Source organism: Pongo abelii, chromosome 1 (genome assembly GCF_028885655.2).
Source record: "Pongo abelii isolate AG06213 chromosome 1, NHGRI_mPonAbe1-v2.0_pri, whole genome shotgun sequence".
Classification (NCBI taxonomy): Eukaryota; Metazoa; Chordata; class Mammalia; order Primates; family Hominidae; genus Pongo; species Pongo abelii.
The window spans coordinates 14,086,269-14,104,274 of record NC_071985.2 but is presented as its reverse complement, the minus strand read 5'-3'; the positions used below and the strand labels follow the sequence as shown (position 1 = coordinate 14,104,274).

Here is an 18,006-nt window from a genome sequence, read left to right as displayed (position 1 = left end):
ATGAAGATTTATGAAGATTTCTCACATATACAAAAGTATAGAGAGAAGGATAGTGAACCCCATGTACTCATTATCCAGCTTCGGTAATCATCAATTTATGGCAAAACCTGTATCATCTGCACCCCTAACCATTCCTCACCCCTAACACCAGATACTTTTAAATCAAATTACCGACATCATATCAGAAATATCTTTTTTCTTCTTTTGAGATGGGGTCTCACTCTGTTGCCCAGGCTGGAGTGCAGTGGCACGACCTCAGCTCACTGCAACCTCCACATGCCAGGTGCAAGCAATTCTCCTGCCTCAGTCTCCTGAGTAGCTAGGACTACAAGCGCGTGCCACCACACGCAGCTAATTTTTTGTTTTATTAGTAGAAACGGGGTTTCACCATGCTGGTCAGGCTGGTCTCGAACTCCTGACCTCGTGATCCACCCACCTCAGCCTCCCAAAGTGCTGGGATTACAGGCGTGAGCCACTGCGCCCAGCCATATCAGAAATATCTAGTCAATGTTGGCATTTGCCTCAACTGCCTTAAAATTTTTCTTTAACCAATTTATTTATTCAAATCGGGATCCAAATAAGGCCTATACATTGCAATTCATTAGTACATCTATTAAGTTTGGTAAAGCCTCTTTTTCAGAGTATTGGCATGAAGAGTTACTAGGATTGGGGCTGGGCATGGTGGCTCATGCCCGAAATCCCAGCACTTTGCGAGGCCGAGGCGGACGGATCACCTGAGGTCAGGAGTTCGAGACCAGCCTGGCCAACTGGTGAAATCCCATGTCTACTAAAAATACAACAACAACAAAAAAATTAGCCAGGTGTGGTGGCGGGCGTCTGTAATCCCAACTACTCGGGAGGTTGAGGCAGGAGAATCATTTGAAGCAGGGAGATGGAGGTTGCAGTGAGCAGAGACTATGCCACTGGACTGCACTCTAGCCTGGGTGACAGAGACACTCTGTCTCAAAAAAAAAAGGCCACACACGGTGGCTCATGCCTGTAATCCTAGCACTTTGGGAGGCCGAGGCAGGCGGATCATGAGGTCAGGAGATGGAGACCATCCTGGCCAACATGGTGAAACCCTGTCTCTACTAAAAACAAAAAAATTAGCTGGGTGTGGTGGCGCAAGCCTGTAATCCCAGCTACTCGGGAGGCCGAGGCAGGAGGATGGCTTGAACCCAGGAGGCTGAAGATTGCAGTGAGCCAAGATCGCACCACTGCACTCCAGCCTGGTGACAGAGCAAGACTCTGTCTCTAAAAACAAAAACAAAACAAAACAAAAAGAGTTACTAGGATGAAGTTTGTATGCTTGGCAATTTAACATGTCACTTACACATCTGAAAACTCCATTTGTAAACTTTGGGTAATCGATTACTGGGTTCCTTGAGATCAGGATCCTTATCACCATTCTTTCCACATTTTCCTGGAGACTGCGTCCTTGCAGGAGATTTGGTACTATGAGACTTCATTCCAGTGGAAACTGATTTGACTGGCTGACTCTTAGTTATACTTTCACCAGCTGAAAGTTCTTCACTATCACTACTATTTGCTGAAAGAGAAAGAAAAGATTTAATAAACAAAAATGTAACAATAAATTTGTCACAGATTTTAGTAGGTAATTAAAATTAGCCATTTGAATTTAGTCCTACAGAAAACAACCTGCCTAGAAACCTGGAAAATCACATACAAATGCAGCAGCACCTTAGGAAAAGCAAAAACAAAAAACTCTTCTTACCTGAACTGCCAATAATATATATACTTTTAAAATCACTCGCACTAATCTATCATTATGCTTGGTAGACTGTCAAATATACAGTAATCATCTGAATGGCTTTTTACTCTATTATGTTAATATATAAAGTAAAATATAACATCTTTTAAAATGATTAATTTTAGAAACCTCTACAATGAATATGTAACATTGGGTATATGCAACATTTTCCTGCTCCTTTGGCCACAAACAAATAATGATGCACAATCATCATATTCAATAAAGAACTCCTCGGGAATAAACTCTAAAGTTTGACATGTATAATGAAATTATTCTTAACTCCTATGCTGTGGGTTGACTAAAATAATCAGTTTCACCCTATTAAAATATTCAGTATTTTATGAACAATTCAGAAGTCTATGTAACAATTATGTTACAACTGCTATTGCTAATTAAACTTCAGCACTGAAATGGAAATACTTGACCTTGTCAGCTTACCATGTGAACAGGTAGGTGATGGAATTAGTATTTCCACAGATAACCTCTTTCTGGATACAAAGTATTAGTTTAGATTCCATCAGAATTAATTCATGTTACTAAATTATTCTCTAGAATGGTTAACTCTGATTTACCATGGCAGAATCCCAATAAGTAAAATGGGAGAACACTATATCTCTGTATTATATGAATATACTAAATAACTCATTGAAGATGAGCTCTCCTAGGAAATGTCATTTAAATAGTAAACTCTTGAAGACAAAAACATCACAGTGAAAGAAAAAACACTTTAAATATCCTACCAGTTACACCAAACAATTGATGACTGACTGATTTGGCATATATTTACTGATTTTTCACTTAACAACATCACCAAAAAAAGAAAAAAAAAAAAAGGAGTTAAACTCTCAAAGCCAGAAATTATTCCAAATAGTAAAGGTAGATAGCAGCAACTCCTCCCACTGTGAAATTTTGGGAATAAAGAAACTCCACCACTGGTTGACACATATACACAAATTCCCTCCCAGCTCCCCCACTGCTGCTCTGGAATCCCTGGCAACTACTAGCTAAGCCACCCAAGGCTTGGCCCCACTCTATGCAGTGGACTGTCTCAGCCTGGCTTTCATGGCCTTGCTGAGCACAGCCGCCCGGGGCCCCAGGGACGCCATATTCACCGCCTGGAAGTCATATGGGCTCAGCAGAACCTCGGGGAGCTGGCCGAATAACCCTTTTCTGCACTGAAGTGCAGCCAAGCCGGCTGCTAGCAAAGGTCAGGCAGTGGAGGTGGCAGGAGTCTCCTGGAAGAGCAGCAGGAGGTCAGTGTGGGGCACCTGAAAAAAAATTCTTTACATATTTTCTGCTTCTTACTTTGTCTACAAAAGAGAGATAAAATGTGCAGCCCTCAGAAGAAATACAGTATATATATTTTCTGTGGATTGATGCACGGAGTCGTTGCTAAAGTTGGAGCATACTTAGCAAAAAGTATTGTTTGTAGTTACTCTCAGGTCACATAATATAGGGTACCAAAGATAAATGTTGTAGACTGGAGTTGTTGGAATTATAGTTCTAAAGTTATCTTGATTGTTATACTTCTATGCTGATTTTGCCTTGAAGAATTACTAAGCAATCAATTTCACTGTAATAAAAATAACATATAGTTGAAATATTTCACAATGTGTGATACATTTTATAGCAAGTGAAAAGAACTGTGGAATACAAAGGTAACAAATATGTTGATGTTTATAATATATTGGCTATTATTTCAAAAACAGATTACTTGATTTTTCATCAGCAATCAATACCACCGCTGAATAACACCAACTTGCTTAAAACTAGAATTTACCTAAGATTAGAAAACCTGTGTTTTTTTGTTTTGTTTTGTTTGTTTTTGCAGAAATTCTTTTTTCTTTTTATTATTATACTTTAAGTTCTAGGGTACATGTGCACAACATGCAGGTTTGTTACATAGGTATACATGTGCCATGTTGGTTTGCTGCACCCATCAACTCGTCATTTACATTAGGTATTTCTCTTAGTGCATTTTTTTTTTTTTTTTTTAAAGCAAGTAGCCTTACAGAATCTGTGTGACTTTTTTTTGAGTGTACAGACAAAATCAAAATAGTGTACTATCCACTATCCCATACCCTGAATACCATTTTCTTACTGGGGGTAAAATTATCAGCTATTATTTTTATATTTTAAAAATTAGAGATTTCACACTTACTGCCTTTTCCCTTCTTTTTGTTGTTTACCACTGTTGCTTTATGGCTTCTTTTCTGCTTTTTTGATGAACTTCCTCCTCCCTGAGCATCTTTCACTCTTTTCTGACCTGTAGAGGCTATGAAGGGAAAGGAATTAAGTAACACAAAATAAAATCCAACATTCCCTAGGTATAAATTAATTCCACATTTTAGAAACATAGAACAATCCAAAACTACATGTTCTTTATGACATTTATAAGTTGTCACAGAAATTACTACAATTTTTAAATAAACTGTCATTAATGGAAGCTCAATTCTTGTACATAATAAAAGTCAGGGTTTTTAAAAAGGCAAACAAAGTATGCACATCCTTCTTTAAAAAAATCAGATATAAATTGAAAATAGTCCTTAATATAGTACTGGGAGTTTATGAGCCTAGTAATTAAAAAACAAGTATATGCTGAAAATAAAAACTGAAATTTGTTAAGATTCAATAAAACCAAAATATTAAGACTTAATCACAGGTTAAAATGTTAATGACACTATGTCTTATAATCATAGTAATATAATTTTTAAATGATATAATGATATTAATGGGGTAAATTTTAGCAGTAATTCATACTTGGTTTTTTTTTTACCAATTTATGTCAAGAATAACTAAGCTCCCAGGGCACTGTTTGGTTAACATGCATACCATTTACAAATCCAACATAGTAGTTCTAAAAAACGTCTCATCTTCTTGGTGGGAAATTATTGCAAAACATTACAAATAAATGTCTCCCTTTTCTTCAAGGACTAGCCCAAGTCCTACATCTTCACTAAGATGTTCCAGGCTTCACTGATGAATCACTACTCTGAACTGTAGCATTTTTCTATACTACTCATTTGGTCCTTAGCATCTGCTATATTTCTGTCTAATTCATATATGTTATCTCTCAGACTATATAAAATAAGCTTTTTTCTCTAGAGACTAATAAAGTACTATCTCCATTCAGTTCCAATGTCAGACACTAAATCAACCCTCTGTGTATAAAACCTAACTTCCTTGATCAAAAACAAGACAAGTAATTAACTGTCTGCAACTTCCTAGCTTTTTTTTTTTAATGGGTCATATAATCTTACTTACAACTTTTCCTAATACTTTTTTAAATTTTTAATATTTCTTTTTTATTTTTTACACCAAGTATGTGAACCCACCTAATGTCATTTTAATATAACAATTTAAGTGAAACACAAAGGAGACGTAGATATTGACCATACTGAAGCACAGAATCATAATTGTCAGGTTTCTCTCCAAGAGAGTTTAATTCTAAAGTGTTCAGATACTAAGAAATAAAAACCTTAAATGTAGAGTAAATTAAGAGGAAAAAACTACATCTAAATAGTAAAACTTAAATTTTAACTTGTGATATAATAGGGACTCTCCAATATTCATAATAAGTAAATTTATTAAAATGTGGCCATGTGAAATAGGTGCTTAAGAACCTATTTCTACCTGGGCGCGGTGGCTCACGCCTGTAATTCCAGCACTTTGGGAGGCCAAGGTAGGTGGATTACCTGAGGTGAGGAGATCGAGACCAGCCTGGCCAACATGGCGAAACCCCATCTCTACTAAACAAAATACAAAAATTAGCCAGGCGTTAATCCCAGATACTCAGCAGGCTGAGGCAGGAGAATCTCTTGAACCTTAGAGGTGGAGGTTGCAGTGAACCAAGATTGCACCACTGCACTCCAGCCTGGACAACAAGAGCAAAACTCTGTCTCAAAAAAAAAAAAAAAAATTTTTTTTTTTTTTTTTTTTTTTAAGCCATGAAAAAGACTTTATCACTGTAAACTTGGAAAAAAAAAAACAAACAATTATTTCTAAAGAGATATAAATTACCCTAAATTTAGGAGTAGCTTTCAAATTCCACAATTATTAACCTAGTCAAGATTAAGATTCAAAAGGGCAGTGTTGACTTAGTCTATTAGCAGACAAGATATCGTCTTTTTTTGTTTGTTTGTTAATTTTAATCTTTTGTAAGATATTAGGAACATAATAAGGATACAACCTCTTAAAAACTATAACAATAGGCTGGGCACGGTGGCTCACGCCTGTAATCCTAGCACTTTGGGAGGCCAAGGCAGGCAGATCATGAGGTCAGGAGATAGAGACCATCCTGGCTAACATGGCGAAATGCCATCTCTACTAAAAATACAAAAAATTAGCTGGGCATGGTGGCACACACCTGTAGTCCCAGCTACTCAGCAGGCTGAGGCAGGGGAATCACTTGAACCCAGGAGGCGGAGGTTGCAATGAGCCCAGATCACACCACTGCACTCCAGCCTGGGCGAAAGAGCGAGACTCCATCTCAAAAAAAAAACCCCCAAAAAACCTATAACAATAAAATCTGTTTTTTTCTTTCATTTCTTATTCTTTTTTTGTTGTTGTTTTTGTTTTGAGACAGGGTCTTGTTTTATCACCCAGGCTGGAGTGCAGTGGCGTGATCTTGGCTCACTGCAGCCTTTCCGGGATCAAGTGATTCTCCCCCATCTGCCCCCAAGGTAGCTGGGACTACAGGCATGCGCCACCACAGCTGGCTGATGTTTGTATTTTTGGTAGAGATGGGGTTTTGCCATGTTGTCCAGGCTGGTCTTGAACTCCTGGACTCAAGCGATCCACCGCCTTGACTTCCCAGACCTCCCAAATTGCTGGGATTACAGGTGTGAGTGACCACACCTGGCCAGTAAAATCTTATTGTTGAAAGCCTAATATTCTGAAATAAAGGATTCTTTCATTTTGAAGATGAGTCATGCCTGGATAGTTCAGTTCCATGAGATAGTATGGCACAGATAAAATCACAGTAGTTATACTTGTAAATGTGAAAAAAAGCAAAGAACATTTCAATTTAATTGCAAGTATTTTTTTAATTTATTTTAAAACAGAAATGTTTTAAGTCAAAATTCCTGAGAAAACATAGAATTAACTAATTTGATCTAGACCATATCTCTTTAAGCTTTGCTGAAAACCTAAAGCTAGCATTCTAAAATCTTTTATGGTATATAAAAAACATACTCCAGTGCTCTGTCTTTACAATGGAAAAGTGTGTTCTAAAGCCAGGTGTCAGCCTAGAGTATACTGATTTAAAGATACCTGAATGAAGTGGTTTATAAGAAAAATGATGACAGAAGTATGGCTATGGCACCATCGAAAGGCACCAATACTTTGGGAAGGTACCGATTTGAATTTCCACTTTTAACAATTTCACGGAAAATCAAAAAAGTATTACTGTAGGTTATTAACGTACACATTGGTCCTTCAATTTGGAAGCTATGCATCTAAGAAAGCATCAAATTCCTTTACAAACTCACACAAGTTAGTCAGGCTTGAAAATCAGTTTGACACGGTTGTCTGAGGAAAGCAGTGCCTGGACAGTTGGTTGCTCCAAACCCCTACATACAGTATTTGGTTAAGGGTGGAGGGGTCTGTCAATAAATCAAAATGTTCGTGAGAAACTGCACATTACAATTGCAAAAACAATGTTACAGAAATAGATTTAAGCTGCTCATGCCATATAGTCAACCACTGCATATAATGAATTCTCAAACAGGTTTGGATTTGGGCCTGGGTGCAATTTCTAGCATGTGTTCTGGTCCACAATAAAATGTCATGGATGGCTCAAGCAAAGCATATTAAAGCCTTCTCAAGCTTTTAAATGCATTCCACTATTCATTTTCAAATTACCTTTAAAATTTCCATTTTTACCATGTTCACACAAATATGACACTTAATCGCCTCACGTTATAACAAGAGATACTGTGAAATCATTGAAACTTTAAGAGGGGAAACCCTAAAATAAGTCAACATACACATTTTCCTTCTCACCTTTTTCAGGATGTTCTGGTTCTGGCTGATTACTACTGCTTGAGCTCACACTGGCATCAAAACCTGCTGGCGAGCTATTCCCTTCAGACTGGAGGTCTTGGAGCTCCCCAGCAACACTATCCACCTCAATTGTGCTATCAGTTTCACTCTTGATACTTCGAACCTCTTCTTGGTTTGGAGCCAGTGGTTCTGATACTGTTACAGAAGACTGCTGCCGGCTGCCTTCTGTTACAGTGACTGATGAAGGCGATTCAGGTGTAGTAGGAGGGGTATTTAGCACTGAATTACTGCCACTACTTGGAAATTCTGCTTTTCTGTCATTGACCTCTACTGTTTTTTCTTCAATGGATTTACTATCGACATTGACTGGAGGTGGTTTTTCTATTTCTACACTGGGTGAACAACTCTCCTCTTCAGCCACAGTCTGTAGTGACTCCTCTGCCACCCCCTCCTCTGGGGCAGGATGCGGTGGGGAAGCTGCAGCCTCAGTATCAGAGTCTGAAAAAAGCTCTTTCAGCGTTTTTTTAGGCCACTGTCCCTGAATACTTGACCAGACATCTTTTCGATCTTTGGCCCTGCTGTTTTGAAGTCTTTCATCAGAGTTATTTAAAAGTTTAATCCTTTTTTCTGCCACTTCTGAAAATCCTGAATAGAAACCAGTTGTCCGTAGAGATTTTCTTTTTTCCTCCAAACCATTGTATTTCTTAGTTGGTGTCATCTTTGCTTTTGATTTTTCTTCTTCATCTTCATCTGAAGAGCTGTTGCTACTGTTTTCCATGCAAAGTGATTCTTTGTTCTTGGCCTTCTCTTCCTTTTTGCCAGGTGATCCAGTTTTTAGACACTCTTCTGTATTGCAATACCTTCTTTTACCACGTTTTATTTGTGGTTTTGAAGATTTATCTGTTGTGTCCTTCTTGACATCCTTTCTCTTTTTTGTGACTTCATCTTCTTCATAATCAGTATCTTCAGATAATACTTCTATATCTTTCCTTAATCTTTCTGGAGATTTTGACACTGGTTTGGATATTACCAAATCTGCATGAACTTTGTTTTCTTCTAGCAAAGATGAACTGTTCTGTTCCTCCTTTGAAATAAGATCATTTCTGTTGTTGGTCAAATGATCAATCTTAGATTCCTCTTTGCCATTATTATCCATGTCTTGAGCACCTCTCTCATCTTCCTGCTCACTGTCTTCAGCAGAACTTTCAGAAGCTAGAAAATAAGAGAAAAAAAATGATGAGTATGATAAGAACACTAGCAATGTCTTCTATGTGCCAAGGACTGTATATATTAGGTCCTGTGTATACAGCCATCCGAGGTTGCTGGCTTTTATCTCTATGTTACATGCAAAGAAACTGGGTTTCAAAGAGGCTAAGAGGCTCTTCCAATGATGGAAATGTTCTATTACGATCATGGTGATGGTTGTAACACTGTATACTTTTGTCAAAACCCACCAAATTTTAAACATAAAAGTCATCACTTTTATGTAAAGTGTACCTTAATAAAGCTGAAATAAAAAAGAAAAAAGCTTCTCCAAGTTTATATGAGTATAATATTTTTATCATAATATATCTAAGAAAATAGTGGAGTCAGGATGTAATCCCAGATTGTACTACCTCCAAGTTTATAATCTTCTTCTTTTTTTTTTTTTTGAGTCTCACTTTGTCGTCCAAGCTAAAAGTGTAAGTGGCGCAATCTCGGCTCACTGCAAGCTCTGCCTCCCGGGTTCACGCCATTCTCCTACCTCAGCCTCCTGAGCAGCTGGGACTACAGGCGCCCACCACCACGTCCAGCTAATTTTTTGTATTTTTAGTAGAGACGGGGTTTCACTGTGTTAGCCAGGATGGTCTGGATCTCCTGACCTCGTGATCTGCCCTCCTCGGCCTCCCAAAGTGCTGGGATTACAGGCGTGAGCCACCACGCCCGGCCCCAAGTTTATACTCTTATAAAACTATAGCCTTCGTTTTTCTTTTCATCAGAGATGGTCTCACTCTCTCATCCAAGCTGGAGTGCAGTGGCACAATCACAGTGCACTTCAGCCTCAAACTCCTAGGCTTAAGAGATCCTCCCACCTCAGACCCCTGAGTAGCTGGGATCACAGGAGCAAGCTACTGCACCTGGCCTCTCATTTTTCTTTCCTTTGTTTTGTTTTGTTTTCTTTTCTTTCCCTCCCTGCCTCCCTTCCTTTCTTTTTCTTTCTTTTCTTTCTCTTTCTTTATTTCTCCCTCTCTCTCTCTCTTTTTTTCGGAGACAGGGTCTTGCTCTGTTCCCCAGGCACTATCATGGCTCACTGCAGCCTCAACCTCCTGGGCTCAAATGATCCTCCCACCTCAGCCACCCAAGTAGCTGGGACTACAGGTGTGCCACATCCAGCTAATTTTTGTATTTTTTGGAGAGACAGGGTCTCGTCATGTTGCCAAGGCTGGTCTTGAACTCTTGAGCTCTAGCAATCTGCCTACCTCAGCCTTCCAAAGTGCTAAGATTAAAGGCATGAGCCACCACATCTGGCCAGCTTCATTTTTCAATGTAATAATGAATATCCAATAATTTTGTAATCAATGATTTCCATGATGTTTTAAAGAATAGATATAATTAATTTTAGTTACTGCTAACTTATGTAAAATTAATTATGGAACTTACTGCTTCAGTGTGTTCATTCTGGTAAATCATTTTATTGTTATTTTAAGATAACATTTCTTGAGAACCTACTACATGCTGGTTACTTTGATACACTTTGAACAGACCATCTCATTCAATCCTCACAACAACACTACATAATATATGTTGTTATCAGCCCCACTTTATAGTTCAAGAGACTAGGGTTTTAAATAAATAAGAAAAACAAACAAACAAAAAGCAACACAACAAAACAAAGCAAAAAAAGGGACTGGGGTTTAGAGGTTAATCTACCCCCCAAAGTAGTTAAATCTAAGTCATTTAACTCCAGAACTTACAACCTTAACTATAGCTCTCTAGTGAGAAATCCATGCATGTTCTTTAGCTAAATTCATTAAATGTAAAACATAACTGACATAACTAAGACTGGCAAACCATTTCACCTTTACAATGTGTGCCTGCATGGCCACATTTTTTAAATTATCAAAACAATACATATACATCATTAAAAACAAATCTACACTCATAATGAAAAACCAACAAGAGGATAAAAATCTCTTTTTCCACCTCCAAAGTGTTAACATCTGATAGTTACAGTCATCTCTTACTATTCATAATATACTATTTGTTTTATTTATTTATTTTTGTGTGTGTGTGTGACGGAATCTCACTTTGTCACCCAGGCTGGAGTACAGTGGTGTGATCTCAGTTCACTGCAACCTCCTCTTCCTGGGTTCAAGCAATTCTCCTGCCTCAGCCTCCCAAGCAGCTGGGACTACAGGCACATGCCACAATGCCCAGCTAATTTTTATATTTTTAGTAGAGATGAAGTTTCATCATCTTAGACAGGCTGATCTCGAACTCTTGACCCCAAATGATCTGCTCATCTCAGCCTCCCAAAGCACTGGGATTATAGGCATGAGCCAACGTCCCTGGCCTGCTGACTTATTTATAAAGTTTATCCTCTATGAGCAATGGGGATTCTTTCTTATCAACACCCATATCTCCCCTCTACCATCCTTTCTATATATAGTTATCTTTCATTTTTACAATATAATAACATATGTAAATGTGGTTCCCTGCAGAAATAAGTAGTACATTTGATAAACTTCCTTTCTTATACAGCAATTTATTTTTCCAAGAGTTTCCAACTACTTTTCTGCATGTTATATCTTCCTTTGTATCTCTTTAACATTATTTTATTTCATTAAATCAAGCATTGTATCCAATTTCCCCTTATTCACCCTATCTCTGCACCCTAGAGAGCTATTTTCTGCAGTAGCATCTGGGTGGTATCTCTCTGGGTCTGCTCTAACTGCTGTCATCCGGGGAATCCTCCTCACTGCTTTCTCTTGAGCTAGGTCCACTGTTAACTGAATCTCACATCTTCTTCTTCCTTGTTCATCTCATCTGTACTAGAGCTCATCGAGTAGTTTCCTTAAAAAGGTACATGGGATATAAATATTCATCGTCCTTACTTATCTGAATACATCCTTACCCTCAAACTTCATTGATTGAGAGTTTAACGAGGTACAGAATTCTAGGTTAAAAATTGTTTCCTTAAGAGTTCTGAATCCTTCTGAATGTACTGCTTCTTTGCTTAAGGGGTTATAAACCATAACTTTCCTTTGGTTTCTCATTCCTTTGTGGTGATTTTTTCATTCTTGATATTTTATAATTTCATAATGATGTACTACGGTATGACTCTTAATTTATTAGGTACCTAGTGAGCAATTTCAGTGTAAAGATTTGTGTCTGTCAGTTCTGGAATTTTTCTTCTTTTAGTTATTCGCTTTTTTTTTGAGACTGAGTCTTGCTCTGTCATCAGGATGGAGTGCAGTGGTGCAATCTCAGTTCACTGCAACCTCCACCTCCCAGGTTCAAGTGATTCCCCTGCCCCAGCCTCCTGAGTAGCTGGGACTACAGGCGCATGACACCACACCCAGCTAATTTTTGTATTTTAGTAGAGACAGGGTTTCACCATGTTGGCCAGGATGGTCTTGATTTCCTGACCTCGTGATCCACCCACCTCAGCCTCCCAAAGTGCAGGGATTACAGGCGTGAGCCACCGCGCCTGGCCTCTCTCCTCTGTTTTCATAGTTCCCCCTTCCTAGATTAATACACTATGTAACCTATCTTTTCTCTAAAATTTCCATCGCTGCTGTTTTAAACTTTCTGAAGATTTCCTCCATTTAAAATTCTTAATGCTCTACTGAATTTGCTTTTTTTTTTTAAGAGACAGAGTCTCGCTCTGTTGCCCAGACTGGAGTGCGCTGGCAAGATCTCAGTTCACTGCAACCTCCACCTCCCGGGTTCAGGCAATTCTCCTGTCTCAGCCTCCCCAATAGCTGGGACTACAGGCACACACCAAGCTAATTTTTGTATTTTTAGCAGAGATGGGGTTTCACCCTATTGGTCAGGCTGGTCTCAAACTCCTGACCTCAGGTGATCCATCTGCCTCGGCCTCCCAAAGTGCTGGGATTACAGGTGTGAGCCACCGTGCCCAGCTCTACTGAATTTTAATTTAGATTTTTTGTTTTTGGTTTTTTTGAGACAGGGTCTCTCTCTGTTGCCCAGACTGGAGTGCAGTGGTGCAGGTTCAAGCGATTCTCATGCTTCTGCCTCCTGAGCAGCTGGGATTATAGGCACCAACCACCACATTCGGCTAATTTTAGTATTTTTATTAGAGATAGGGTTTCACCATGTTGGTTAGGCTGGTCTCGAACTCCTGACCTCAAGTGATCTGCCCACCTTGGCCTCCCGAAGTGCTGGGATTACAGGCGTGAGACACTGTGCCTGGCCTTTAGATTTTTATCTCCAAGTCTTTCTTGTTCTTTTCTTTTTCACTGCATCTTATTCTTTTTTTTTTTTTTTGTAGACGGAGTTCCACTCCTGTTACCCAGGCTGGAGCGCAATGGCGTGATCTCAGCTCATCGCAACCTCCGCCTCGTGGGTTCAAGTGATTCTCCTGCCTCAGCCTCCCAAGCAGCTGGAACTACAGGCATGTGCCACCACGCCCGGCTAACTGTTTTCTATTTTCAGTAGAGACACGGTTTCTCCCTGTTGGTCAGGCTGGTCTTGAACTCCCGACCTCAGGTGATCCGCCTACCTTGGCCTCCCAAAATGCTGGGATTACAGGTGTGAGCCACCGTGCCCAGCTTATTCTTGTTTTATAGATACTGTAGGTTCTCTGAGAATAACAAGAGATGATTAAGAATGCCCTATTAAAACTTGATTGGCACTACTGTTAGTAGGATTTATTAACTGACAGGCTTTACGTGATTCATCCCGGATCTAGTTTACTCTAGGGTATTTCCACTGCCAGAATGTAGAAGATTATTCTCCAGAGACATTCAATTTCTCCACAGAACTCCAACTACCACTGTACCTCTGGTTTTATTCCCAACCCATCTCAGAACGAGAGGATAGAATCTTAGCTGTCTGTGTTCTCTACTCACAAGGGGCATCAAATTTTTATGTATACATATACGTACACATATGCATTCATATGATGATCATTAATTAACTGGAAATATTTGAAATGTCTTCAATTTGATCTGTGGCCAAAGATAAAATAAAATTCACTGAAAAAAAGAGAAAATATGAAGAGAATACTTAAAATGTTAAAAGTATGCAAATATGATACTCATTGTTGAACTAACAGGAAAAATATGGGAAATGAACAAAATGTGTTTTTATTAGAAACTAATTAAACAAATTATGATATATCTATTCAGTAGATGTGGATGTGCTGATTTGGAAAGATTTATAAGTTATACCACTAAGTAGGGGGAAAAAAGAGTTTGTAATATGTTAATGTTCCCATCTGTAAAAAGATTGCACACATGTGAGTATCTATTACACATATAGGATAAATACGTGTGTGGGGGGTTTTAGGGCACTGTATATATGTTATATGTATGTGTGTGTGTGTATATATACTCATATGTCATATATATGCTATATAAATGCAATTTCTGAAATGAATAAACCTATAAAAATGGGGGAAAATACAAGAGAAAAGCAACACAATTTGCAAGTCAGAAAGCAGATAAATGAATGACGGGCACCAACGAAGGCTAAACCTCATACCAGCAGTGAGGAAAGCCAAAAACCAACCCAGTTTACCATAGAACCCTCAATAATTACTGACTGCCCTAGTGCCTATGAAAATAAAAAACGGCAGTGGGGAGCCTCATACAAGGAGCACTGGGTGAAGACTGAAAATTACTTAGATGCCTAGATCTCCACCTCACTTCAGGTTGGAAGGTGACTGCCCTTCTAGAGCTTTATTCTCTGAAGACAGTAGGAGAGGGCTCCTAGCCTGGGAGATGCTAACAACTGTTGAAGGCACAGGTACAGATGTAATGCTGAAATTAGGGGGATTCATGAACATATCTAACCACTAAGAATCCTCCACCCCACTCTCTGTTCTTCAACTAGATCCTAGAACACTGGAAACCATTCTCTTACCACCCTCCAGTCAAGAGACTGGAATTCTTTTCTCTGGAAGCCAACTAGTCTAAGAGAAAAAGACCTAAAGACTTCATATTATAAATTCTCCAGGACATGGCCAACCAGATCACCCGATAGTGAAACTCAAGGTCAACAAGTGCCAACCATATGCTTGCAATTTCCAAATCAGTTTAGTCTTTCCTTCATAATCATAAGACAGCCAGGAAAAAAAATTCTTAATAGGGAAGAGCTCAAAACAACAAAACAGAAAAAAGCAAATTAGAGGTAATTGACCAAGCAAAAAAAAACCAAAAATTATAAAATCCTTTGAAAGATCAAAATCAGAAAGGTAAGGTATTGCGTCCATCTATAAGAAAAGAGTGGTACAAAACACACAGAAAATAGAGCTCTTGAAAAATTAAACTAGTTTAATTTTAAAATATTCATTGAAAGGCTGGGCGCAGTGGCTCACGCCTATAATCCCAGCACTTTGGGAGGCTGAGGCAGGTGGATCACAAGGTCAGGAGTTCAAGACCAGCCTGGCCAAGATGGTGAAACCCCATCTCTACTAAAAATACAAAAAATTAGCTGGGAGCGGTGGCAGGCGCCTGTAATACCAGCTACTCGGGAGGCTGAGGCAGAAGAATCGCTTGAACTTGGAGGGCAGAGATTGCAACGAGCCGAGATCACGCCACTGTACTCCAGCCTAGGCAACAGAGTGAGACTCAAGTCTCAAAAAAAAAAAACCACACACACACACGGAAAACTTAAACATTACAGCAAAAAGTCAACAAAAGGATTAAAAGACAAAGCAGATAAAATTTCAAAGAAATAAAAAGACAAAAAAATTAATAAAAAGCAAGAAATTAAATGGTGAGCATATTAGAGTATATTATAGAAGGTATAATATCAAATAATGGCTGGCCAAAGAAAGATAACAGCCAAGCGCAGTGTCATGCACCTATAACCCAGCTACCCAACTACTTGGGAGGCTGAGGCAGGAGGACTGCTTGAGCCCAGAAGTGTGAGAACAGCCTGGGCTGAACATAGTGAAACACAGTCTCAATTAAAAAAAAAAAAAAAAATTTGGTGGGGCCAGTACAGTAGCTCATGCCTGTAATCCTAGCACTTTCGGAGGCTGAGACAGGAAGATTGCTTGAGCTCAGAAGTTTGAGACCAGCCTGGGCAATATAGTGACACCTCATCTCAAAAAGAATAATTATTTTTTAAAAATAATAATAATGAATAAAAATTAAAAAAGAGAGAACAGTAAAATGCAGGAGAGGAAATAATCAAGAAAATCATTCAAAAAAACTGCCTAGAACAGAAAGACAAAAGTTGCTAGAATGAAGAGTCTAGCAAATAGGCATCACAGGATGAAAATATATCTACACAAGGCTAAAGACAGAGAACAGCCAAGTGTACTGTGGATATATCTGTTCTCTTCCTTTGGCCTTGTGTAGATATATTTCAGAGTTAAATTTTTGGATATGAAAAACAAAGATTCAAGATTCCTAGCAGGGCATGGTGGCTCATGCCAGTAATCCCAGCACTTTGGGAGGCTGAGGTGAGCAGATCACTTGAGGTCAGCAGTTCGAGACCAGCCTGGCCAAAATGGCGAAACCTCATCGCTACTAAAAATAGAAAAACTAGCCAGGCATGGTGGCAGGCCCCTGCAATCCCACCTACTCAGGAGGCTGAGGCAGGAGAAACACTTGAACCCAGGAGGCAGAGGTTGCAGTAAGCCCAAATTGTGCCACCGCACTCCAGCTTGGCCGACAGAGTGAGACTCCATCTCAAAAAAAGAAAAGAAAAAAAAAAAAAAGATTCCAGAGAGGGAAAAGCAAAAAATAAAGAATAAAACAAGTCACATACAAAGCATCAGGAAGTGGAAGAGCTCTGGACTTCACAAAAGCAATACTGGAAGCAAAAAAACAATTCAACACTGCCAATAAAACACTGAAGGAAAAACTTCCAATCCAGCCAAACTATGAATAGAGTAAAGATATTTGCAAAAATAAATACAGATATTTAAATGCAGCCAATCTCTAAAAATTCCCTCTCATGCACTTGCTCTTTAGAAGCTACTAGAGAATGTGCTCCACCAAAATGAAAGTATGGGGGTGGGGAGAAACCTGAGATGCCAAAAACAAAGAAATCCAAGAGCTACATTAAAGGAGATCCCTAGAATGGGATCTCCCTAGGAAAATAGCTGTGCAACAGATATAGAGGGAAACCAGTCCAGACTAGAGCACTGTTATTTCCAAAGAAAGTCATACCGTAGGCTATTATCATTAAGCTACCTGCTGCTGCCTCTCTGTAGTCTTTGAATGCCTGAGTGAACCAGACTGGATTTTAAAATCTGCATTTATCTTGCTTCAACTATGTGTCAATGAAATTCCAGCTCTCCCTTCCATGTCTTATGTGCCACTACCTAGATCAGCTAATGACATCATTTTATCCAGCAGAAACATTCTGACCTACTTGTGAAAAATAGGAGTAAATCACCATAAGCCTAGAATGGGAATATATATAGAGTAGTCTGCTACTACGACTGAGCACACTCCCACATAACATCCACTGCGAATGTGTCAGACATTCTTTTTTTTTTTTTTTTTACGACGGAGTTTCGCTGTTGCTGCCCAGGCTAGAGTACAATGGCGTGATCTTGACTCACTGCAACCTCTGCCTCCCGGGTTCAAGCGATTCTCCTGCCTCAGCCTCCCAAGTAGCTGGGATTACAGGCGCCCACCACCACACCCGGCAAAGTTTTTGTATTTTTTTTTTTTTAGTAGGGACAGGGTTTCACCATGTTGGCCAGGCTGGTCTCAAACTCCTGACCTCAGGTAATCTGCCCACCTTGGCCTCCAAAAGTGCTGGGATTACAGGAGTGAGCTACTATGCCCAGTCAAATGTGTCAGATATTCTAACTGTAGTGGACCCCTAGGTTTACCAGAACTGGCTTATGACCTGTCCAACTGAATTCTCTAGAGGGGCTTTTGTAAACTCTCAGAGAAGCTAAATCTGAAATCAGAGTACGACTTAGAATCTCTATTCAGGTAACATTCTCAGAAAGCCTTCATCTGAGCCTTCTTATAAAACTAGGCTTATGCTTGTTACTCAGTTTTTAAAAAACTAAAAAACAGGCTGGGTGCAGTGGC

At 39.2% G+C, this 18,006-nt stretch overlaps 1 protein-coding gene across 4 annotated transcripts in view; it reads right to left on the bottom strand.

The window, feature by feature from the left end:
- ARID4B (AT-rich interaction domain 4B) overlaps positions 1–18,006 on the bottom strand; it is a 159,684-nt gene that overhangs the window by 6,892 nt on the left and 134,786 nt on the right. For 3 of the 4 annotated variants that reach the window (XM_009251794.4, XM_009251842.4, XM_009251885.4), the window contains 3 exons: positions 7,775–8,986; positions 3,933–4,046; positions 1,334–1,549 (listed from right to left, as the gene is read on the bottom strand). In XM_009251794.4, coding sequence (XP_009250069.1) covers positions 1,334–1,549; positions 3,933–4,046; positions 7,775–8,986 — 1,542 coding nt within the window. Of the gene's footprint in view, positions 1–1,333; positions 1,550–3,932; positions 4,047–7,260; positions 7,375–7,774; positions 8,987–18,006 lie in introns of those variants that run through there. The other variant, XR_008527735.2, reaches the window with a different exon arrangement.